This window comes from Ovis aries, chromosome 6, assembly GCF_016772045.2.
Source record: "Ovis aries strain OAR_USU_Benz2616 breed Rambouillet chromosome 6, ARS-UI_Ramb_v3.0, whole genome shotgun sequence".
NCBI classification, from domain to species: Eukaryota; Metazoa; Chordata; class Mammalia; order Artiodactyla; family Bovidae; genus Ovis; species Ovis aries.
Window position 1 is genome coordinate 71,575,741 of NC_056059.1, and position 25,511 is coordinate 71,601,251.

Below are 25,511 nucleotides of genomic sequence, written 5' to 3' on the forward strand. Positions count from 1 at the left end.
ACCAACCCAATGGATATGAGTTTGAACAAACTCCGGGAGATGAAGGAGGACAGGGAAGCCTGGCGTCGCCAAGAGTCAGACATGACTTAGCGACTGAATAAGCCTTCACAAAGTTCTGTGAGGTAGTCGGTACTAAATGTAAAGTTTTTTTAAAAGGTTAACTCTTGGTACAGCAGGGGGTCAAACTGGACAGTTTAGTTCTAGAGACCACAATCACTGATTATGGTGAAGGCTGCCTCATCACAGCAATTTCAGTAATCACTGTCATTTAAGTTGTAACTTGCGTACCAAATGTTCCATCCAAGCAGCATACCTGCCTTCTCCCAGCCTGATGTGCTCTATTACCACGTGCGGTAACACTGCTACCAGAAGCTGCTACAGACCTGAAGAACAGTTCTATAGAAACCTCCACGTGTTCCTTGTGTGAAGTATATATAATAGGAGACCCAGAGCAAGTCAGGTTTACTGAGCTACTTACAAAGTGCACAGTGTATGGTCATTGGTAACTTGAAGAGACTGTGAAATAACCCAGTTAATCACCCAGCATTCTCAACACAGCAGTCATTCTGCAGTAGTAACTTTGTGGGAGACAGCTGACCACTATTGTGAGGAGATCTAAACATGATTGTCAGTTAAAAAGCAGCAGTTCACGTATTTCTGAAAAAGTCATTTTTAGACACTTTTCTATCATGAAAAGTGTGTATTACAGGGTAGAAAAACACAATGTCCATAAAACACTGCAACGAAATCTCAGGTTAAGTCCCCAGACTATACCAGAAATCTCTGCAGTTAAAATATCCCTAATACTGCCTTAAATTGTTACAAACAGAATTAAGTGAGGAACTGTATTACTTCCTTGTTAGAAAGTAGCTGGTACACCTGGCAGTGAAGGCAGCCTGGTCCCAGCACCAGCCTAGTGAGTAACGGTGAGGCTTTCTGAGGTCCCACACGCTCGTAACAGGACACAACTACTCAAGAGAATTCGGCAGATCAGAGCTTGCTTAGCTACCAGGCAAAAATTGCTAAATGCCGCTAACTCCATGGCTGAATAAAAGAGAAAAATGTCATTAGTAGTGATTTTAAAATATTTAATATTCTTTAAAATCCAAAATAATGTGATTCTTACAAGTTATGTGCCACATAAAGCAGGTGTTAAATTGAGAAATGTAGGTGATACTGGGAAACACAGCACTGAGGTATTTTTATTTTTAAAACTGAATAGGAAACAAAGTGAATCTAATTTTTACATTTATAAAAAAAACAAAATGCTACTGCTTGGCTCTTTTCACTGTCAATTTAGGTTCTGAATACATTACAGGAATCTGTGGGAAAAAGCATTATAATAGAGAACATATAGTTTTTAAAAACTGCACATCATAACCTGAAAAAATGACCATACAGCAAGAGGCCTGAGTGGAGGTAGGCTAATAACACACTTTACACTCTTCTCAAAGGATAGCTCTGAGAAACAAGTGTAACCAATTTAAACACCAAATCAGAATGGCAATATTAAATTGGTAACAAAATGATCCACATTTTATACAATACTGTATTTCCAAACAGGTCGTGAAGATTAGCAGAGAACCTATTATAGCACCGTTAAAACCATTATTACCCATCATGCTGCTGTGTATTTTAGGATTTGGGCTGAAGACATTACTTGGAAAATGTCAGCCTTGTTTTTTTGTATATCAATCTGGATTTTAATGAAATGTTTGCTTTAGGAAAAATAGGTATTCTTAGCCATTTACAGCTCCACCCTTTCAGAAGGAAGAATGACAGGCTATATCTAATTTCAATTTTAAACCAAGAACCAAGCAGTAAGGACATATCAATGTCAAGAGTAGCACACTAAGAACCACACAGAACATAATAGAAATAATTTGGTGTGTGTTTTTACAACTACCAACTGATGTTAACAATTAAAGATTTACAGAGATAAATTTTTTTTTTTTGCACTAACTGGTTTCAATACAGCACTGAATTTAACTCGTCTTTGGGCTTCAGTCTTTACATAGAATGAATGTGCAAGTGCCATACTGAGGACCTTCCCCAACTTACTTACACCATGATAAAACAGATCTCAAAGTGACTCCAGGATGATCTAAATGACAGCTGTTCTGGCTGGCTGAAATCTATAAAGGAAAATGACACTTCCTGGCCAGTTTTTTTTTTTTTTTGCATGATTGTCTGGTTACATAATACATCCACCTGAACACAATATAGCTTCTCCTACATTTTAACTCTAGTATTGGCACAACCATTGCCAGTGGTGAATCTGCACCAGTACAGGCCAACTCAAAACACACATCATAAAACATCTGAATGTCACTTTCAAAGCGATGTCACAGTTTGTTTCCTCAGAAACCTAAAAGCGTACATTTAAGAACAGGAGCTCTCCAATTTTCCCTTAAAGAGTCAAGAAACACTTTTTACATCATTAAATCCAGCGTGTGGTTGACTTGTTTTAATTACCGTTCTCTAAGGGTTCCCAAAGCTGGAGTGCACTCTGGATGTGGCCTGTGGGACTCAAAAGCCCTAAGGTGGACAATTCTGTTCCAATGCAGACCAGCAATAAGTATCCTCAAATTTCTAGGCTTTAGATGTTCACACACTGCTTTTATTGGACGGTGCTGTGTAGGAAGGTTTGGTTTGGCTTTGGTTTTAAAGGACCACGCAACATTACACTATATATAAAAGACAGCACACGTTATTTTTCTTTGCAGAAGAGTTTGTAGTATTTATACATTGTTCTGCCTATATTTAAGGACTTTAGATGGATTTTAATATGGATATGAGTGATGGCCATCAGAAGATGCTGATTGTTTTAGTAACATTTTCTAAATGGGCAAAACGGGCAACGTGTGCCATGGGTTCTGTCATACTGGCCTTGGGCTGTGTTGGGGAAGTTATATAAAAAGTGCCTATAAAATAGAAAAGGCAGCAAGTGAAACTAGAAAAAAGTTGGCGTTACTTTTACTTTTTCTTAACTAAGTTGAGAACAGGAGGGGAGCCTTCGGGGCACCTGGGCTGGGCTCCACCGCTGTGCTGAAGTGGAACAGATTTGGAGCGCCACCAAGAGGTGTCGCAAGGGCTGAGGACCACACGCACTCCCAGGAGGCAGAGCCAGTCCTCTGCACAGAAGATACGAGGCAGAACAAAACAAACCACAATTAAATACACGACACTGAAATCACGCTGATGAGGAAACAGAACGCAAAGATATTTAAAAATATAAATAAATACATGTAGCCATTTTTATTTAAGAAACCCAGACAACTACTTTCAAAGCAACTGCTTCTTTAAAAACCCTTTTTTCAATTCTCCTATAAATACTATTTTGATTGTCACTTAATGCAGCACCTCAGTGTTTGCTGGTGGTGGTGATGGGATTTCACTTAATGTCTTCTCATGAACTATATCCTATTTCACCTAAGAACGTTTTCCCTAGGAAAACCCGGGCAGCTTAGAAAATAACTTGCTAAATACTCAAAAACAGAACCCGCAAAGTTATTTTATTTAAGAAAAACAAGGAATGTAGTGTTAAATTATGACATGGGGATAAAGTATGCAAAACAGTCACATGGAAAGAGTTTTAATTTTTCAATCCATTCACGGTTGCTTAATTTGTGAGCTGTTCAATACTGTTTCAAATATCCTGAAAATAACTGTACCAACAAAATTCACCCCCAGTGTTTCCACAGGAGACATTAAAATACGACCAAATTATTTTTTTTCCTTTTCTTCAACCAAAGTAGTATTTCTCAGTTCTTTTTGTGCAAAAGCATTACAAGAGCAATTCAAATGGAAACACTGAAATGACATGCCAACATTTCAGAGCACATTTAAAACACTCAGAATAATTCTTGAAATTACTGTATTCTAAAATATGACTACCAATCACTTTTAGGTTAGTTCTATACATCTATTTCACACTGATGCAATTCTCCTAGACCTCTGAAAACAAACAGGCTCATTGGTCTCTTTTGGTGTCCACACAATAGGCAAGATAGGTTTACAATAGTGTCTAAATGGAACTAGGCATTTACAATCCCTTGACTCTACCACATTCAAAACAAAAGTCAAAGTTCATTTGGCTACCTTGAAATCACTCCCTTAAACCTACTATGGTTCACTGGATCTAAACATTTCTCAGAAATGTGTCATTTAAAAATTTCACCTAAGTGATGAGTTGGGGATCCTTTAGAAATGGTAATATCTAAGATAATAAACTTTATCAAAATGAATAATTGCAATAAAGTGCTTGTTACCTTTCAGAATGATGCTTTTCGACTGTGGTGTGATATCTGCAAAGTGTGTGCTATTCCTACATAAAGGATCCCCAGGCATGAGAGTTGGGTCTTCTCACCTGTCTCAGAAAGCAGCAGCACTATCTTTTGGTAGGCTGACAATAGGCACGGTACCCATGCGGATGAGGCTATGCTAGTGCTATGGCAAAGGGGGAAGTAAACTAGAAAAGTGGGAGGCATGTGAAGGTTTCCTATTATATTCATAGTTATATACAAATATATTAAATATACTATAAAAATAGTCAACTCTTTTCCTTTGCAACTACTTCAGAAGCTCCTTTTAGAAGAATGCTCACCCGCCCCAAACGAAAAAGACTTTTTCTCTGATCACTAGAAAAATGGCAAGCGCCTTTGTGCTGTTTCTTTTCCTCCATTTAAAAATTCCCATCAGCTTATTTCTGGCTAGACTCACTCAGCAATAGTAATATCCAGTGTTTATACCTTCCAACACTGACTCCCGAGGGACTAAGAACAGGGTCACAGATATTGGAAAGGTTATAGACGTGAATGAGTTTTACACAAATGTTCGTCAACAAACTTTCAATCACCAAAGAAATACAGAAAAAAAAGTAAAAATGTGCAATACCAGAGCAAAATGTTATTTGCAGTCCACTTTAAAAAATAGTTTACCTCAATGTAGTGGAAAAATTTTAAAACTTGTTGAGTAATATCCAGTTTAAAATAATTTTCCCCTGTCTGTGTAGAGCAGGCAAACGAGTTCTATTTTAAGGGGCCCCTTTCTAAGGCTTCTTGAACAAGGGTTCATCTCCCTTCAACACACAGTGCCCTTAACTAACTGCAAGCAGAATGCTTTAAGGCAATGACCATCAACCCAAGCACTTTTGAAAAATTCCAGTAACATTTTCACTAATCTGCATTGAGTACTCTGTAACAAACTATTCAAAGTTACTGGCATCCCTTTATTACTAGTACATTCTTACACCAGATTTAAGTGATAGAGCACAGGGCTCAAATTCCCCCTTCAACTTGGGACAGAGTTGGGAGACGGAACTATAGTTATTTACTTACATGTTATCCCCGTCCCCTGAATATGCTTTTCCACCAATATTTTCACTCAAATAATAAAGTACTTTTAAGTGTCTTGATTCTGCTTTGATACCACTCTCAGTAGCAACTTTTTTAATCCTTATAATCCTCACTGGTAGTTTAAAAACAATAGTGACTCACCCAGGGCCACAGCAGTTCAAAGCAGCTAACACCTGACAATTTCCACCCAGAAAAAGTGTTTTTTTAAGAAAAATGGAATATCAATGAGAGTAAAGAAGAGGGAAGATAAGATTTTTAAGTAGCAGAAAAGTGTTCCTATTTGGTATTTTTTCATGACTGAGATTTGGATTTCAATTAACAGCTTTGGCTACAGAAATGAAAGAATTACAGGCAACTGCTGAATCTTCCATCAGGATGCTCAAGTCTCGATTCATGGAGGAGGGGGTGGGAACCGCTTTGCGGTCCAAGTTCCAGGGAAGCAGGAGGAAAACAAAGTTAAAGAAGGAGCTGAGAGGCAGTTACTAGCTCTTCGGACACAACACTTCGTTCTGACAGCAAATGAAAAGCAGCCAGCTGCTTCTTTAAATGTAGCAACCATTTCTAAGCAGGAAAAAAGTGAGCTGTGAGAACAATAGGATTTATAAAGCAAAATCTTGTCTAATTTGCTTTCTAAATATTTGAGGATGGAAAAATACTTGAAGGGATAGGGAGAGGAGAATGTGAATGAACTGTCTACAAATTTACTTTGTGGCTTGTCTCACACTTTGCTTGTGTTAAACTAAGTACACAGTACTCATGGTTCACCATCTTTCTTTTCACATATGGGACTTGGAGGATAAACTATAACAGTTCTTCATACCTTTTGTTTGCTAAATTTGTATCACTATATATTGCCAATAAATAGATGAGGCACAACTCAGAATATATGGAATGGCATCATAAGGTTAGGAAAGGCAAGTTTGAAGGGGAAAAAAAAATACTGTTGCCATACTCTACAACATCAACGTTGTCCACTGTGGGCATATGCTTAAGTACACACATATTATGACATCTTGATCTATTCTTGACATTCATGGCGAAGTCAGAAATCTCTTCTGGATGGTCATTTAGCTAGAAGATGAGCTCCTTGATATGTTAATTACTGATTGGCATCTAGTAGCACTTCTTTTGTAGAAGGGTAGGTACCAACTTTCTTTGGTTGTTTTCTTTCAACATGAATTTTCTAGTTTAAGTGTGGCCAGGTACGATTTTCTACAGAAAGATAAAGTATATCCCTTAAGGATGATAGCTAAGCTAAGAATAGAAAAGTCTTAAGAACCAACTGAGAGTTCCCCTGACACCTTTATCTAGCAATTCTGTATTATTTTCATTGCCAAAATCTTTTGTTTAACCACCTCAATTCTGTTATACATTTTAAGGTTAATTTTGATTTCTTACAGCTTGCTATCTTCCCTTTCCTCAGTAATAATTTTTGATAGCCAATAAGATATTTTCCCATTAATTTTCCTTTGTTCTCTAGTTATAAATTTAATTATTAGTACCATAGAATCTATAAAATGCTTTTTTTAATGTATGCAATTCTGGTTGGAACTTACTACCTTTAGAATATGGTATCACCAAACGAAATCTTAGTTCATGTTTATAAAGCACGTGAGTTATAAGATTCTAGCGCTATAGTGAAGGTAAAGCCAATCCCTAACCCTTCTTTTGTTTTTGCAGGATTTTAAGATCACACTGAGAAAATATTTACTGGTAATTCCTAAATGAATACATAAATTTAAGGAAAATGCTGATTTAGAAAAACAACTTTGTGATCACAATAGTAACTCTGATAGGGTCACTAGGATGTTATCTTTTCTTTTGAAATTATTTGTACCTCTAATCCAAGAGAGTCTTCATTAGGAACTTAATGGTGCTGACACCCACATGCTATTAAAAATGTACCAAGATTTCAAAACTGCTACTGAAACTAGACAATGAGTTTAAGATGGTGAGTAATCACCTGAATGAAAATCAAGGCACTATGGGTTGGTTTTTTTTTTTTTCCCCCTTAAATAACCCTGAATCATTTGACTAAAATAAGCACTGAAACTGTGGAGGATAATAAAAAGATTCCAACAAATCCTAAAAGTTAAAATTCCCACCAGTGAGAACATTAAAAAGTGCCTAAAATATTTTGTGTGCAAATTCACTCCTATAACTGAAACATACTTGAAATAACTGTCAAGCTTGTTAAAAACCGTTTACACAACTATTTCCAACTAGGAACTAGATCAAAATATGTGCTCAAAACTCCCAACCATCTTAAAATAAAGCAGTGCAAATCCTATTCTTAAACATAATTGAAGAATAATGAAATGAAGGATATTTCTGAGTAACTTGAAAATCCTGTTTCAAATAATTTAACCTGAAAAAAAAAAAAAAAACAAAAAACTCCATTCCCAGCAGCACATCATACCTCACTGAACAAACTGTGACATCACAGTCAAAGTATGAACCAAAAAAAAAGACTTGTGCCCCGGAAGAGTGAATAGAACACTACCATACTGTAAACAAAAGGGAAAAGAGGATGTATTAGTCTGCACATGGCGTCAGAATCTAAGGAAATGTACTCATACCTAAAGGAAGAGATAATGCTTTCATGCAGCATACAAAATGTTTTGCTTTCTCTCCTTTTATCCAGACATATACATAGTATTATTTTTACAGCATCTGTACATAGAGAATTTGAACCCACACAACATTCTGAAATTAATTACTATTCCATCATTATCTGAAAAGGGAAGGGGGTCTACTGAGTCTACTGGACTGTCTTCATGGCATCATCGTAAGCAAACCCCTGACATGGATGGCAGTGGTGTGTCCTCTGTAACACTTGAAAACAGGCACAGAACCACTCAAAGTTACTAATGTTATTAGTGCCTTTCTGATTCACTGGAGGTCCTTTTTCATAGCTGAGCTTCTTAACATTTGGCAATATACTCTTTTTCCATTAAAAAATATCTGGGCAAGTAAAACACTGTCAGAATTGGCTGTGGCCCTATGATCACCTCCTGCTGGCTGGTATTTAATGTACATCTGCAGTGCTAGGCAGCATTTTCCCTGCTAACTAATTCCAGGAACTAGAACACTCAGTATTGCATCCCATGAAACCGCTGGAACTTTTCATCATATCCTTAGATCATCCGAGCAACTCTTTATGGACCACCCCCATCCTCCCTTGAGGGCAGAGAGGATGCATGTGCGCTACTGTGGTTGAACCTTGGAAGGATCCGTCAAGCTTTCAGTCCTGTGCCGACTCAGTTGCTGCTGTTGCTGCGACTGGTGTTGCTGGTGATGTGACTGAGGGAAAGTGCTCTGCTGTAGAGGAAATGCAGCAGAGAGGATAAGCTGAGTTGAAGGGTTCCCATGGAGCAACCTGGAAGTCTAAAAAGACAAGCGGATTATGCAACACTGCTTCACCCCCATTATACTGTGTACATTAAGACTACTCAAGTTTTCCACTTATCCATAGGGTCAAAACCTGTACATAAGTCTTGTTTTTGTTTTTGTTTTTGTTTTCCTTCTACTTAAAAATAGTATTCTGGAAAATGCTTGTGAGCATTTCCCTCTTTCTGAAGTATATCAGAATTTCACTTTTTAGAAGGAAACTGAGCTAGAGATAATATGATACAGGAAGCTATTTATGTCCTGAGACAAACCACACATACTCTTTTACTTTATGTCCTAAAGACCACATTTTTAAACAGATGACACAATTTCAGCATTGCTAAGAGCACACGACATATGAACAATCTGTGGGCAAACAGAAAACACCTTCTGCACCAGCTTTTTGGCTGGTTAGAGCAGCAGTGGCCAGGAGCATGGGCCCCGAGGTACACCGCCTGGGTTCAAACTCTGGCTGCACAGTTCACCAGATGTGCAACTTGGTCAAGATATTCACATCTCTGGACCTCATTTTCTTCATTTACAAAATAAGGATAGTCAGAGTACCTCCCACACTGGGTTTTTACGAAGATTAAATATTAACATTATTATTTAAAAGTACCATAAAACTGAGGACACAATTACAGACTTATGTCCTTTATGTAACAGTGTGATAAACAAAGAACAAAACAGAACAAGAGCACAGGATCTGAAAGCAGAAGGAGCCCTGGCTTTGAGCTTTGCTCTCTATTTAGTAGGCCTTGGGCAAGTGTCAGCTCCATGAACCTCAGTTTCTTTTGCCTAATTTTCTCCTTCTAGAGATACAAAGGAAACTAGTCAAAAGAAAGCGGAATTTTAAAATTAATATATTTCTTCACTAAGGACAATATGTCTTAATGCAGGGTTCATAATTTTTAAAAGGAACTGTAGTCAGTGATTTCTGCAAATGTGTATGAAAGACACCTATACAAACACACAGAAGGATAGATCTCTGAAACTTAAAGGCCACTGAGCTTTGCTAAGCACTTGGAGACATTTTCTTTTTCTCACTGTTATTAGGAAAAGCTTTTGTAAGATAAAAGAATTCAGGGTATTTATGAGCCTTATAGGGTTACAACAAAAGTATCTTTTGCAACTAGGTGTTACATAATCAGAAAAGACAAATTGTGTATTTCTATCTACATATTAGTGTATTTCTAAAGGATACTGCCTATCTTGCTTCTTAGAAGTGTTTTTTTTCCCAGAAGTGGAAGAAAATGTTCATTCTTTTAAGAGCCTTTGTTCTCTGAGAGACTCAGAAAACTGAGTTCCTAGGGCAAGTCTTCTTCCTTTCTAAGCTTCTGCCTAATTCTCACTACATACATTTCCCCTAGAGAATAGTTTCTAACTTATCATAAATTCTTGTCATTAATTCATTTATAACAATTGCTAACCCAGTCATTAATGGCTTAATGTCTAAAGGGCTGTATGACTCTCAAGAGATAATTAAGTAACTAACCTCTTTTTGTTTAGCACATCATCAAGTTAAGAAATATATCTGCACCAGAACACCAATGATGATGAACTAACAGTGTATTTATGCGTGAGTATATAGTATAATACTGAAATCTTCTAACTATACCATATGTTGTATAACTTTAAAAACTGATGATATTTGCCTGGAATAAGTGGAATGGTATCCAGTACAAATTGTGGCTTAGCCTATATTCAACATTGCTGGCCTCTTGGACCAGTAAGGAAAAAGCTGGATTTTCAGATATCACAGTCTGCTATTGTGATGCCCCAAAGAGGGCACTGAGGCCCAGAAACCTGCCTGCTGCTTTGCTGAGGACCCCAATCTAGGTGGCTCTGTCCTGCATCCTGCAGATAAGCAGGTCTTGTCTGGTGTGCCCATAAGACATCTGTGTCTGCATTTTGGTTAATCTGAGTATCTATTACATTATTCAAGATAGTGGTCATTTATGAAGGCAAGTTATACTTAAAAGGTGTTTAAGTATATACCTTATACCAGCCTCAGTGATTCACTTGCATCTTACTCATGAGATATGAATGACTAGCACCTCCAGATCATAGATGAGGAAACTGATCTGAGCAAGTTAAGTAAACTGCCAAAGTTCACACAGTATGTGGTGCAGCAGTACCTCAATCTCAGAACAGCCTGTGCCTTCACAGTATTTTTCTTCCAATATTAATTTATAACAAAAAAGTTATAAAATTTAATTCAATAATTTAACATAATACCTAAAGTAATTAAAAAAAAAACAACCCTTTCAATACTTATGATCTGTAGAGAGCACAGCTTGATGGGCCCTAGGGTAACAAGAGAAGAGAGAAAGGTGCCTTTGCTTGATTTCCAGAAACTCTAGCCAGACAGAGCTCTCTGTAAATTGCCTTGATATGGGTAGGAAGCAGCCACGTATTGTATCCACCAATTTAGATAACTGGGTATCTCCACAGCAGTACTAAAAGTTTCCTAAGAGAAGAAAAAGTAGCCAACTGGGATAAGCTTTCTGTATTTATAGAAATTTAAGTTGTACAATAAGTTTTTGCAGATTTTTCAGCTCATTTACAGAACTTATCATTTAATCCCTAATTTCACTATAAAAAGGTAAACACGTTTGGGACATTCTTCCCAGGGAGAATTACCTGTAAAAACTGCTGCGGTGGTTGAGTCAGCTGAGCCTGAGATGGTTGCTGAACTGAAGGGAGAGGCTGTTCCTGGGAACTCTGCTGCTGCTGCGTGACTGACAGTGTCTGTGACTGCGGTTGTTGTGGAGCAAAGGTAGGGTAGGCAGTCACTACCTGACCCATGAGCATAGCACTAGGTACCATGACCGCCCCACAGGCTACAGGAGCAGTTACTAATTTGGTCACAAGTTGCTGACCTTGAGAAAATCTGTTAAGAGGAAAGAAAGGGAAGGGGAGTCAGAAGTACAAGTATACACTATGAAAGGCAGTGGGCTGAATATTTCTCTAAGATAATACCCATGATATTACCAATTTAGCTTTTTAAAAGCCATATGTTCTAATTTTGTTTCCCTTCAGGATACCAGTGAAACAAATGTACAGAGCAAAATGAAGCGATCACAAACAAAAATACAAACTTTTTTTGATATCCACATGCAAAAGAATGAAATTTGACCTTTACATCATATAAAAATTATATAAAAATTAAGTCAAAATGGATTAAAGACTTAATAAACATAAATGTCAAAAACTGAAACTCAGCATAAAACACAGGGAGAAAGTTTCATGACACTGGACTGGGCAATAATTTCTTAGATTATAACATTAAAAGCATACACAACAAAAGAAAAAACAGGTAAACTGAAAAACAAATTTAAAATCTTTATGTAGCAAGGGACACTACCAACACAGTAAAAGGGCACTCTAGAGTGGGAGAAAATATTTACAAATCATAGATCTGGTAAGGGATTAATAACTAGAAAATATAAAACAATACTACAACATAGCAACAAACAATCTGATTAAAAAACCGCCAAGGGTCCTAAGTGATATTTCTTCACACTATATACAACTGGTTAATAAGCACTGAAAAGATGCTCAATATGACTAATCATTAGGGAAATGCAAATCAAAACCACTATGAGATACATCACATTCATTAGGATGGCTACTATCAAACAAAGTAATTGTGCTGACAAGGATGTGGAGAAACTGGAATTTCTGTGCACTGTTGGTGGGAATATAAAGTGGTTTATCCATTATGGAAAATAGTATGGTGGTCTTTCATCAAAACTAAAAATGTAACAACCATATGATCCAGCAATTCCATTTCTGTACATATACTCAAAAGAATGGAAAATAGGGACTCAAACAGTTGCACACCAATGTTCACAGCAGCTATTCACAATTTTCAAAAGATGGATATAACCCAAGTGTCCATCAGTAGACAAATGGGTCAACAAAATGTGGTATATACATTACAACTGAATAACACTTAGCCTTAAAGAGGAAGGAAATTCTGATGCATGCTATAACATGGCTGAACCTTGAAGACATTATGGCAAGTGAAATAAGCCAGGTAGAAAAGACATACATTATATGATTCCATTTACATACAGTATCTAGAGTAGCCAAACTCACAGACTTATGTGCTTAGAAAGTAGAATGGTGGTTTCTAAGAGTTAGGTGGAAGAGGAATGGATATTGTCTGATTAATATAGACTTTTAGTTTGGGAAGAAGAAAAAAATTTCTGGAGATTGATGGTAGTGACTGTCACAATGGTGCCAACCTGCTCGTATGTCAATGAACTGCACATGTGAAAATGGTTAACATAGTGAGTATTTTGTTATGTGTATTTCACCACAATAAAAAAAAAATGTAATGCACGCATGCAAAAAATTTTTAATCTGTTAAAAATATCAACTTTTTTCTTTTTATAAAACTACTAGGTACTTGGGAGTTAGATATATGTGACACATGGTTCATTTTGCTAATCAAACTTAAACCTGTCCTAAAGGAATTATTTTTAAAAAACCTCTAAGTTTACAGATGTTTACATTGTAAGTTGTGTCTTATAAACATAACTGACATTCATGTTTCAAAACTAAATGACATTCTAACAGCACATAAAAATACCCTCAATTTACAAATTTATCAAGAGGCATAGTACCCACTGTACTATGTACTATTACAATTCACTAATATTCCGTCCCACCCACTACCTTCATGCTTCCACAGTTTTTAATAAAAGAACAACAGAAAACAATGCCTTTTCAGGGAAAAATATCATTTCTATCTGCCTTTTCTGTGAGATACAGTTAGTTTCTAACACTGGTCACTAAGGTGAGGAAATCAAGATAAGACTCTACTGTAGATTTAACATGACCTAACTGCAATTACAACCTGTTTTAAGGTAGATAATTATAACTACACTTAGCATATCTATGCTAACAGTTTAAATGTTCCACAAGACAAAACAATCCTATTTTGAATCCATGCAAAATCTTAAAAATAAAGCATTGTATATTATGTACTTTAGGATTAAAGTTATTATTTAATACAAAGACACATATAGTGAAAAATTTACAAACAAATAACATTACAGAGTGGCTTAATCACAGAAGTGCTAAGCACTAATTTCTCTGTAATCTTAAAAGAATTTAGTATCTGAATTGCCCAACTGCCCACTGCTAAGTATGAGAATATCTCATTCCTCTCTGGCACCAAAAGACATTCTGCAATTTACTTTGGCTTTAACTTCTTTCTTTGTATACACTGCTCCCTCTGTCTAGAATACCCTCCTGTGACTCCCTGCTACACACATATCTAAAGCAATGTGCTTAAGACACAGGCTAAGTATCTCCTCCCTGAAATTTTCCCTGACCACATTCCTCTCTTCACCTGCTTGCCTCAACCCATAAAACTGCTCACTTCCTCCTTTTCAAAGATCTACTACGTATTTATCACATCAAATAATACTGATTTATTCACCTTTCTACAGCTTTGACTATTCTGATCTTTTCTAGGATAAAGAATGTGCCATACTCATAAAGCAGGCACTCAAATATTTGCTGAAGTTGTTTTTCCCCCTTCAAATACAGCTGTCTACAAATAATTGCTAAACCGTGTCCTCTAAAATGCATGTCAACATTCTATGTTAATAGATTTTCCCTTGGGCTTTAAATCTAGCCCTTTATAATATTTCTATGGAGTATATTCATAACACTTCCTTTGAAAGCTGGACTTTTTAACTTGAAGGAACTGAGTCCCAAAAAGCAGCAGTGAGTTTCTCTCTGATCTTATTGCTTCTGCAATCTAGCAGCTTCCTCACACTCTGGAAAGTATTAATAGAGTTTCAATAAAATCTACTACAAAGTCTAATACAACAGCAAGATTTTATTATAAAAGCAGCAGTTTACTTATATTGCACTAAAATAAAAAAAATGCATTTAAAATGTAATTTTTAAGACTATAGAAATCCTATAGTTTTGAAAGATATCTTTCTTCCTAATATTTGAAAAGGTTATCTTTAGAAAAGTATCTATTTCTAGGTCAGCTACTTGGAAGACTAAAATTAGCCACAGATAGTGATTTTTTTATAGAATTGCCCATAAAACTTTAGTGTAGTGTATGTTTCAGTACTTGAGCTCTGAAATCAGACACCCAGTTTTGAATTCAGATCCTCTTCTTTACTCCCTTCACAGCTTCAGACCTTTGACCAAATTTTTTATTCTTTCCTGGGAAATAAAGACCCTCACACATTTTTTAAAATAAGAATTAAATGAGATAATATACTTTGAGCATTTAGTACAGTACTTAACAAAACTCAAGAAAGGTGAGCTAAACTTACTCCATAACACATATAAACTGTGGTAGCATACACCTTAACCATTGCTACTACATTGACAACACAACAGCAGCTGTATTGAAAAGATAAAAGTTTTACAGTGATACAGACAAAACCTATCATAAAACTTGTGTAGAATTTGGATTCTACCATATGTTAGCACATTTTTGAACATGAAATAAAATGAAATAAAATTTGCTATTACTCTTTTATTATAAAGTACTTCAACAAGGATACATTGTTTTTATTTCAAATTCTAGAGTGAGCAATAAATTAAAATCTCATTTAAAAAACCCAAATATTGTTTTATAATCAAACAACTGACATCTTTGGAAACATGACAACTACCTGATCTGTCTGTCCTGAGTGAATGTAGTTACTGCAGCACTCTGGGAACTGTTTTGTGGCATACTAGATGGAATCTGGACCATGCTTCCAGCCGTCGGCTGAGAAATCACCATAGTGTTATACAGTGGGGCTGCAAGAGTGCTCTGTGTCTGACTGGGAAGAGATGTTTGTTGACTGTGCCCACTCAGTACATTCTGTTGACTCTGCTAGAAAACAGAAGATTTTACAGATAGAAAAAAATTTATTCAGGAAGTGTGCTTCTACTACTAATCATTCTAACAATAGTTGACAAGACAGAAAAAGAAGTGGCAGAACATACTACTCTGGGAGAAAATGAACCATCAAGGAATAACTTGCAATATCTGAGAATGAATTAATCTTCAATATCTTGCTGGAAGGTAAGCTATGATTTTTGAAAAGGAGCATGGTCTTAACAAGGATGACATAAAATATACATGAAGAACTACTAAACACCCAAAGTAACTGACATTTGACATTTTTATGTATTTCATTTGAAGTCTTGAGATTTACAATCACAGATGCATGTCAATTACCAAAATTTCCTAGAATGTTAATTAAGCCATCACTGCCCTAACAAAATACATTCTTCACATATGGTAACATATATCCTGGTCAGAATCCTGCAACTTTCTTTTTTTTTCCCACACACAGAAGTAGTTTGTATATTCATTTCAAGCAAACTGCAGAAAATTTCTGAATGTTGAAATACAGGAAACATTCTAATTATTACTATTAAAGTTTTACATATGATATTGTTCAAAATGAAGCTTTTGTTTTTGTTTTAGCGACACCACACATTTCAATCACTGAACATTCCCTAGCCCACTGTACTCAATAACGTTACCTGACTTGATGTACTTTGTAAAGTCTGCTGTTGTATCATATGCTGAGTTGTGCCAATGTGTCCAGTATTCATTCCACTTTGAATCTGGTTAGTTTGAACAACCTGGCTTTGCATATTTATAGGTGCAAGCTGCTGGATATTAGATGAATTTCCAGAAGAAAGTTGAACAGAACCAAAATTCAATCCAGAGGTTGACTGTTGTAAAAACATCTTTAAAAATAAAGATTACGTTTAAATGATCTTTTTAAATTAAAAAGAATGAGAGCATTTTTAGCAAAAATAGCTAAAAATTAAGTTTTAAAAGCAAGTAACAAGAAGACTAAGCATTCTGAATGAACAATGAGCAACAAATAATTACTGAATAAAATATGATACTCATTTTCATTCTTTCAATCATCCTAACCCCTAATCATGTTTCTAATGATTTAATCATGTCAGAAAAAGTGTTATAAATTTCAAAACCTCTACTTGCTTGACACTTTACATGTTGAGGATTATTATACACGCTAATGTTACCCAAACTCAGCTACTCAAAGGTCTGTGGATTGGAAGCTCTGCATCACTCATCATTTATAATTCATGGCATTAGAGAGAAGTGGTTTTCACTTGAAGTTTTTACCAAAGTCCTAGTTGCATCGGATAGATATAACTTTGGCCCTGTTGGTTGACCAAATAAGACTATAATTTGAATCATACCTACCAGTAAGCTATCCAAAAAATTACTGATGATTAATTTTAAATTCTGTACCTACATATACCTAAAAGTCTATGTAAAGTATTATTTTGATATTATGGGAATTTAAGCTTACTAATAATTAGACTGCTAAAACAGATGACTCTAATCTGGAGAAACAAAAATGCTGATGGAGAAACACTCTTAGGAATCAATTATCTTTAGCGACTGTAAATGCAATCATAATGAGTAGATAACCAATGAGCATTTACTGAACTAAATGGATGAAACATATCTTTTGCATCTCACTTTTTATTAAGAAGAGTCAATTTCCTAAGAAGCCAAAATACAAACGTCATGCTTTGTTTGTAATCAAATGTAGTAACTTACCTGCAGTCCTTGACCATGGACCATTTGAAGCTGTTCTTGAATTTTTCTTAGTTCTTCTTGTTGCCGATGAATATTCGCCTCTATCATTCGAGTCCGTTGCTCCAACTGGTCTTTGAGATGCTGCATGGCTCCTAACTGAGCTGAGAACTGAAACTTAAGTATTGTGGATGGAAAAAGCGTAACATATTTTACAATCACTTCTCATAATTGTAAAATGTGAAATGCAAGCAGTATATCATGAATTAAGACTGTCATGCCAGTTATTAATTTATTGCTTCTCAATGCCTAATTCACCTATCCTTGCTCAGCTTTGTGGTGCTAGAGCTGGACCCCATAAATGTTTCTCCTTAATCAGCAGGCACCAGCAGTCATGTCAGTGATGATGTGGAGGGATACTGTAAAGGGAGAATGGGTTACCCCTCTGGTTCTAGTGCTTTTCCTTCGTGCTCTTATGCCAGTGGGTAGCATCCTACTGAGTGTCATCAGCATCCAGTAGCTGGCTTTCCAGCAAGTCTCACTGGCTTGCTAGTGGGCAGCTTCCCAGCAAATTTTACTGGTATCCCAGCAAGTGGCTGCTTGCTCCCCAGCCCAAGTCTGTGGCACTTCAGTGAATGTGTGTACCATTCAGTGGCTATAGCCACAGCATCTCCAATGGGACCTGAGTCTCAGCTTGGCCTGGAGGAGCAGTTCAGGAGGGTCGAAGGAGTCTTCTGAGCTGTTCCCCCTTGGCAACTCTCCCTTTCATTTACCTTTAGTGGCTGCTCTCTACACTGGTCTTCCCTGTATCCTTTTGAATTCTCTTAACTGCTCTCAGTAGTTAATCTCTGTTACCATTTAATAATTTTTTATATAATCTCTGTTCAAATTTCTCATCCAGCTCCTGACTAGAGCTTGACTGATTACAAATGACTTCATAACACTGGCTTTTAAAGACCTAAGTTCCTACTGTGGTGCTACTACTTGATAGAACAAGTTCCTGAACTTCATTCCTGATCTTTTAACAAATGAAAAAGTGGTCTGCACCTAGAGTTATTCACATAAAAGTCTGTCATCCCAAGAATGTCCTCTTTGTGTAGGTCATTACAAATCTGACAGACTAACCAACCATAAAATTTTCAACAAATTGTTCTCAAACACAAAAACCTAGGCTTTTAAAGACTAAGCAATTATAAGTGAATGCACCATATGTGAACAAAAGCACAGTTATTCTACTTACAGAGTAAGGTTTTCAATCTCACTTATATCTGCTTCACCTGAGTTATAGACAGCTTCTATTTACTACTGCTTGAAACTAAGCACATTTAGTGATTCACCACTTAAGTTTAAATAGGCTCATTTACTTATTTCCAGGAATATTCAGCACAGGATGCAGTATAAAAGCAGAAAGAATCTAACTTCATTGGAAATCTGTCTTACCCTAAGAGTCTCCTACAATGCATGTAAAAGCAAATGACACCCCAAAAGCTTTTTTACCCTATCTTCAAAAGTTTGTTTTGAGAATATTGAACATTACTTTTCAAAGTATACAACTCTGACTTCTGAAGTTGACAATAACCAGATCAAACATCAGATTACACTAGGTATGAAAAAATATTACAAATATCCTCATGCCTTAATTTTTTATTATTTGAAATTTTATATTTATATCATATAAATATATTATATCCTAAAGTTATTTATACACTTAGGTAAACATTATACTGTCACCACTTGAAGAATTTCTATTAAATACAAATAAGAAAATAAAAATAAACACAGCAGAATAATGGGAAATAATATCAAAGAACTAAGAGGAAAAGTGTTTGGCTTTATCACTGAATGAAATGAGATTTGAATACTTATTTGAGGATTCAGTGCTGATAAAAACTACTCCAGATACTATTTAATAATATAGTGCTGCTATAAATACCTTACACAATTATGTGTTGCTAAAAGTCACGATTATGACAATTAGATTGTTATTTAGATTATGACAGTTTACAGCAATGTCAATATATTTGTACAAGTATCATAATATATAATAGCTATAATTATATATGTCTGGTGGCTCAGATGGTAAAGAATCTGCCGGCAATGCAGGAGACCTGGGTTCAATCCCTGGGTTGGGAAGATCCCCTGAAGGAGGGCATGGCAACCCACTCCAGTATTCTTGCCTGGAGAACCACATGGACAGAGGAGTCTGGTGGGCTACAGTCCTCGGGGTCACAAAGAGTCGGACATGATTGAGCAACTAAGCACAACTGAAGTAACCACCATGTAAGATAAAGGTATTTTTAGATACCTAGTGCTAATATTAGGGAGGGCAATGGCAACCCACTCCAGTACTCTTGCCTGGAAAATCCCATGGACAGAAGAGCCTGGTAGGCTGCAGTTCATGGGGTCGCTAGGAGTCGGACAAGACTGAGCGACTTGACTTTCACTTTTCACTTTCATGCATTGGAGAAGGAAATGGCAACCCATTCCAGTGTTCTCGCCTGGAGAATCCCAGGGACGGGGGAGCCTGGTGGGCTGCCGTCTATGGGGCTGCACAGAGTCGGACACGACTGAAGCGACTTAGCAGCAGCAGCAGCAGTGTTAATATTATTTGAAATTAAGACAATGTGGAGATAGCTTCAGCATCAAACAAAACAGAAAATTTTGGATCATTTCTAGCACAACTTAGTACTTTTCATTTGTCTGAGGCACTGAGTGAGTGCAGTGATAAATTAAAAGTTGCGAAGTTATAATCAAAAGTGTCACTTTTATAATACCTCTCCTTTGTCTTGCTAGCTTTTATATTTAAGCCTCCACTGGGACTCAGCCTAAGTAACAATTCTTCCAGAAAATTCTTTCACTTCCTCAGCAATTAAGAGTCCATCTAATGTGCTCACGTGTCAAGCTTTAAACCTTGAACATAGATATTTGTAGTTATCTATCATTCCCTCTAGATGTAATAAAGTTTCTTAGTATAGATATATTTGCACTGCCAGCACCTACAATATCTGATAAGGAGCTTAATAAATGGCTTATATATAAACAAATGAATATATGAATAAAATTACTCAATTCTTCCAATATCCATGGGAAGAACAAAATGGACAACTACATTTCATCTTTAATATTTTTCTATGAAAAGTGAAAGTGTTAGTGACTCAGTCATGTCCAACTCTTTGTGACCTCATGGACTATAGACCTCTAGGCCTCTCTGTCCACGGAATTCTCCAGGCAAGAATACTGGAGTCGGTAGCCACTCCTTTCACCAGGGAATCTTCCTGACCTAGGGATCAAACCCAGGTCTTCTGTACTGCAGGCAGATTCTTTACCATCTGAGCCACCACAGTATTTCTCAACAGGGATTAATCGGGATAGCTTTTTGTTGTGCCAAAACTGTCATGAATCCTAAAGACAACTAAAGTACCAGAGGCTCCCTAATATCACTGACAATCAGAAAATCCCCAGGTATTCTAAACGTCCACAATTGAGATTTACTCCATCTATATTTTTAAAAATCACTAGTAGCTTGAAAGTGAAAGTCACTCAGTTGTGTCTGACTCTTTGCAACCCCATGGACTGTACAGTCCATGAAATTCTCCAGGCCAGAATACTGGGTAGCCTTTCCCTTCTCCAGGGGATCTTCCCAACCCAGGGATCGAACTCAGGTCTCCCACACTGCAGGCAGATTCTTTACCAGCTGAGCCACAAGGGAAGCCCAAGAATACTGGAGGGGGTAGCCTATCCCTTCTCCAACAGATCTTCCCGACCCAGGAATCGAACTGGGGTCTCCTGCATTGCAGGCAGATTCTTTACCGACTGAGCTGTGAGGGAAGCCCCACTAGTAGCTTAAAGACTATTTATAATTAAAAAATATTTAACAGAAGCAAATAAAAATACCTGGGACATGCCTGGTGGAACTGGTAAATTTGCAGACTGAGACATCACAGGCTGTGTTAATGACTGACCAACAGTCTGGGAATTTATAGACTAGAAGCAAAATAAAAAATAAAACTGGGTGATAATCATTTCTATACATGAATACTCCCACCAGAAATACCACCATGGCATCTTTATAACTGAATTACAGCTTTCAGATGAGCCTCCTACATTTTCAGATGAGCACAGGCCTGTCTCTCCCTCTAAGCTGGAAATGCTTGGTCCCTATCTATCTTTCTATCTTTCAAGGCATCTGGCACATTATCTCGCATACGCTCTCAATAAGAGTTGCCTGGACTTTACTGAAAGTGACTGGTATTTGAAATTAGATATAAAATGGCTCTAAATTATCAGCTTTCCATAATTTAAAAAAAATCTAACATTTTATCTGAAAAATAATCAAAAGGACTTGTATGTTTGACTATTACTTTACAAAAAAATGAAGACCTTGAGTAACTGTTGTATATCAACAACTATTTTGAATTTCATAGCAAGGGATAATGAATAAATGAATTTATGAATATTTAGATGATTCCCCCCCCACCCCTTTTAATAAATCTTTATTCAGAAACATACTATATGAAGAGTTTACCTGACTACTAAATGATGACCTCCTTTGTGCCATCTTTTCATGAGCTGGTAAATGTTGTCTAGGAGGAGTGCTAGTATCTGTTGGGATCTTTGTTGGTGTAGCTAAGGTTGGTCAACAGAAACAGAATAGCATTAGTACTTGAAAAATACAATTTTCAAAGATCAGTCTCAAAATGCTTTCCAGTGAATAAAAGTGGTCTGTAAAAGAGTTGTTTTTCTAAATGATACAATAAAAGTGAAGTCTGTGACAACAAGATGATTTATTTTAATTACCTCTTTTTTAAGGATAAAGAAAACATCTGAAATAGGAAAATTTCAAATATAAAATGGTTACTACCGCTACAATTCTATAATAGAAAAAACCAATAACTTAATTTAAAAATGGCCTAAGGACTTGAATAGATATTTACTCAAACAAGACACAGAGATGGCCAGTGTATGTGAAATAATACTCAATATTCCACTAAATATCAGGGAAATGCAAATCAAAACCACAATGAGACATCACCTCTACCTCTAAAGAATGGTTACTATCAAAAAATCACATTGTAAATCAACAACAACAAAAAAACCTTATCAACTGTTCAAAAAAAAAATCTAAAGACAAGTGTTGGTGAGAACTTTTCTGAAGGTCTGGAAACTTTGCACACTGTTGATGGGGATGAGAAATGATATAGATACTGTGGAAACAGTATGGCCATTTTTCAAAAGAATTAAGATCAGAACTACCATATATGAACTAGAAATCCCACTTCTGAGTATTTATGAAGAAAAATTGAAGTCAGCATCTTAAAGAAATAATAGCATTCCAGTGTGCACTGCAGTACCATTCACAATAGCCAAGGTATGGAGACAATCTAAATGTTTGTTGACACGTGAAAGGACTAATAAAATGTGATATATACATACAATGAAATACTACTATTCATCCTGAAAAAGGAAGGACATTCTACAATATGTTACATGAATGAAACTTTAGGCCATTATGCTAAATGAAATAGGCAATGACAGAAAAAACAAGTATCTCATAATGACATGAGGTTACTTAAAACAGTCAAACGCATTGAAACAAAGCACAATGGTAACTGCCAAGGGTGGGGGGCGGGGAATGGGGAGTTATTAATTAGTGGGCAAAAAGTTTCAGATAAGCACAATGAATAAACTCTGGAGATCTGCAGTAAAATATTATACCTATAGTCAACAATAATGTATCATACACTGCTTACAACAGTAAAATAAATTTTTTTTCTTTAAAAAGAAATAGCTATAATAAGGACATTTTTTCCCTTAAAATCTCAGATATTCTATGTTTAACCACTTCGATGTTCCACCCATCATGTAGATGTCAAGTAGTTCAAACAAGTCCCTTTTTCATTATATTCAGTTTTAGTATCTGAGAAATAAAAGTGCTAGATTCTTTTTAAAAAATTTAAAAGTGTATTAATTTAATGACAATTATGCATGTTTTCATAAAGACAAAATACACATTAAACACTTTCAAAAAAGCAAACCAAGAACACTTACAGGTGCTATCAATAAAAAAAGCAATTACTGTAATAGTTTTGCTTTCTTTCTGAGGGATGATTAAAAATACCAATACCAACATTACTACCTACATGTTTTATAGGTTACTTTATAAATTAATTCTTTGCCAAATGTGAACAATGTGCCTCTTGCTCACTGAAAAAGTTACTGTATTTCAGAAATGTAAACACTTATCATTTGAAAGTGGCAGCTGATGAAAAACGCTGGTAACGATAATGCAAACAATTTAGAAGGGCATCTTTAAAGGGAAGTCTGCTTTTAAGCTAGGGTACTCACAGGAAGGGTCCGAGACCGCTGTGTGAGATGATTTTCTTGAACTCCGGGAGGAAGCAGAAGGAGTTGGGCTGTGATCAAACCTTTCCAACGCTTCCTTGAGACTGACTGTATTTATACGATTATCAGACCCAGAATCTTGGCTCTAAGGAGACAAGAGTAAAGTAAATGTCTTCTGTGGTTCAGTTCAGAGGTTCCAAATTAGTATATTGCTTGCTAATTTCCCCTCCCCAAAATCAGTTTTCAACCATAACAAGGCAAGTGTACCTGTGTAATAACTAGGTAAAGAAGTGAAAATTTATTTTTTATAGCCAGAAAGTTTTGGTTTCCTTCTCTACTGAAAGAAACAACAGATGCAAAGGAATAAAGTTGGACTATTACCTTATACCATATATAAACGTTAACTCAAAATGGATCAAAGATCTAAACATTAGAACTAAAACTATAAAACTTTTAGGGAAAAAAAGAGGGAGGCTTTATAACACTGCACTGGGCAATGATTTCTTGGATATGACACTAAAGCACAAGCAACAGTAATGCACTATAAACAAAGTGGAAATGTACCAAGGAATGGGAGAAAACGTTTGTAAGTCATTTAGTTGATAAAGAATTAACACTCAGAATATATAAAGAGCGCCTACCACTCAACAGCAAAAAAAAAAACAAAACCCAAAAATTCAATTAAAAAATAGGCAAAAGTCTTGCATAGAGATTTCCTCCAAGAAGATATATAAATGGCCAATAAACACATGAAAAGATACTTAGTATCATTAATCATTAGGGAAATGCAAATCAAAACCAAGAAATACACTTTACATCTATCAAGATGGCTATTACCAAAAAAATTAGAAAATAACGAGTGTTGGTGAGGATATGAAGAAACTAGCACCCTTGTGCAGTGCCATTGGGGGTGGGGGTGTTCAGCTGCTTAGTCACGTCCAACTCTTTGCGACCCTACGAACTGCAGCCCACCAGGCTCCTCTGTCCATGGGATTCTCCAAGCAAGAATACTGGAGTGGGTTGCCATTTCCTCCTCCAGGGGATCTTCCCGAGCCAAGGACTGAACTCAAATCTCCTGTGTCTTCTGCAATGGCAGGTGGATTCTCTACCACTGAGCCGCCTGGGAAGCGTGATAAGAATGCATAAAACATTTCCATAGCGACTGAAGTGACTTAGCAGCAGCAGTAGCAGAGCTACTATGGAAAAGTGTGACAGCTCCTCAAAAAATCAAATATAGAATTACTATATGATCCAACAATTTCATTTCTGGGTATATGCCCAAGAATTAAAAGCAGGGAGTCAAATGTGTATTTGTAAGCCATGTTCCTAGCAGCATTAACCACAACAGTCAAAAAGATGGATGCAACTCATGTCCATCGATGGATGAATGAATAAACAAAACATGGTATATATACACACAATGGAATACTGTTTATCTTTCAAAAGGAAACTCTGACACATTACAATATAGATGAACCTTGAGAACATTATGCTGAGTGAAATAAGTCAATCATATACAGACAAATACTGTATGATTCCACTTACATGAGGTACCTATAGGAATCAAAGTCACAGTCGGAAGGTGGCTGCCCAGGGTTGGAGAGGAGGGAATGGGGAGTTGCTGTTGAGTGGGTATGGAATTTCAGTTTGGAAAGATGAAAAAGTTTTGGTGATGGATGGTGGTAATGCTTACACAACACTGTGAATGTACTTAACACCACTGAACTTAAAACTGGTTGAGATGGTAAATTTTGTTACATATATTTCAAATCAGATTAAAAAAAAAAAAAACAACCAACAGACACTTTAGTTTATAAAGGCCCTGTAAGTATCTTTGGAACTCAGCATTTGACTGCTCA

At 36.3% G+C, this 25,511-nt stretch overlaps 1 protein-coding gene across 12 annotated transcripts in view; it reads right to left on the reverse strand.

Annotated features, from left to right (window-relative positions):
- Positions 1-1,071: 1,071 nt before the first annotated feature.
- The window catches only part of CLOCK (clock circadian regulator), a 124,132-nt gene continuing 99,692 nt past the window's right edge, over positions 1,072-25,511 (reverse strand). For 7 of the 12 annotated variants that reach the window (XM_012179336.4, XM_042251043.1, XM_015096242.3 and 4 more), the window contains 8 exons: positions 23,656-23,797; positions 21,836-21,936; positions 21,205-21,294; positions 17,335-17,487; positions 16,272-16,481; positions 15,407-15,612; positions 11,391-11,640; positions 1,072-8,744 (listed from right to left, as the gene is read on the reverse strand). In XM_012179336.4, coding sequence (XP_012034726.1) covers positions 8,565-8,744; positions 11,391-11,640; positions 15,407-15,612; positions 16,272-16,481; positions 17,335-17,487; positions 21,205-21,294; positions 21,836-21,936; positions 23,656-23,797 — 1,332 coding nt within the window. In that variant the 3' untranslated portion in view covers positions 1,072-8,564. 12 annotated transcript variants of the gene reach the window in all.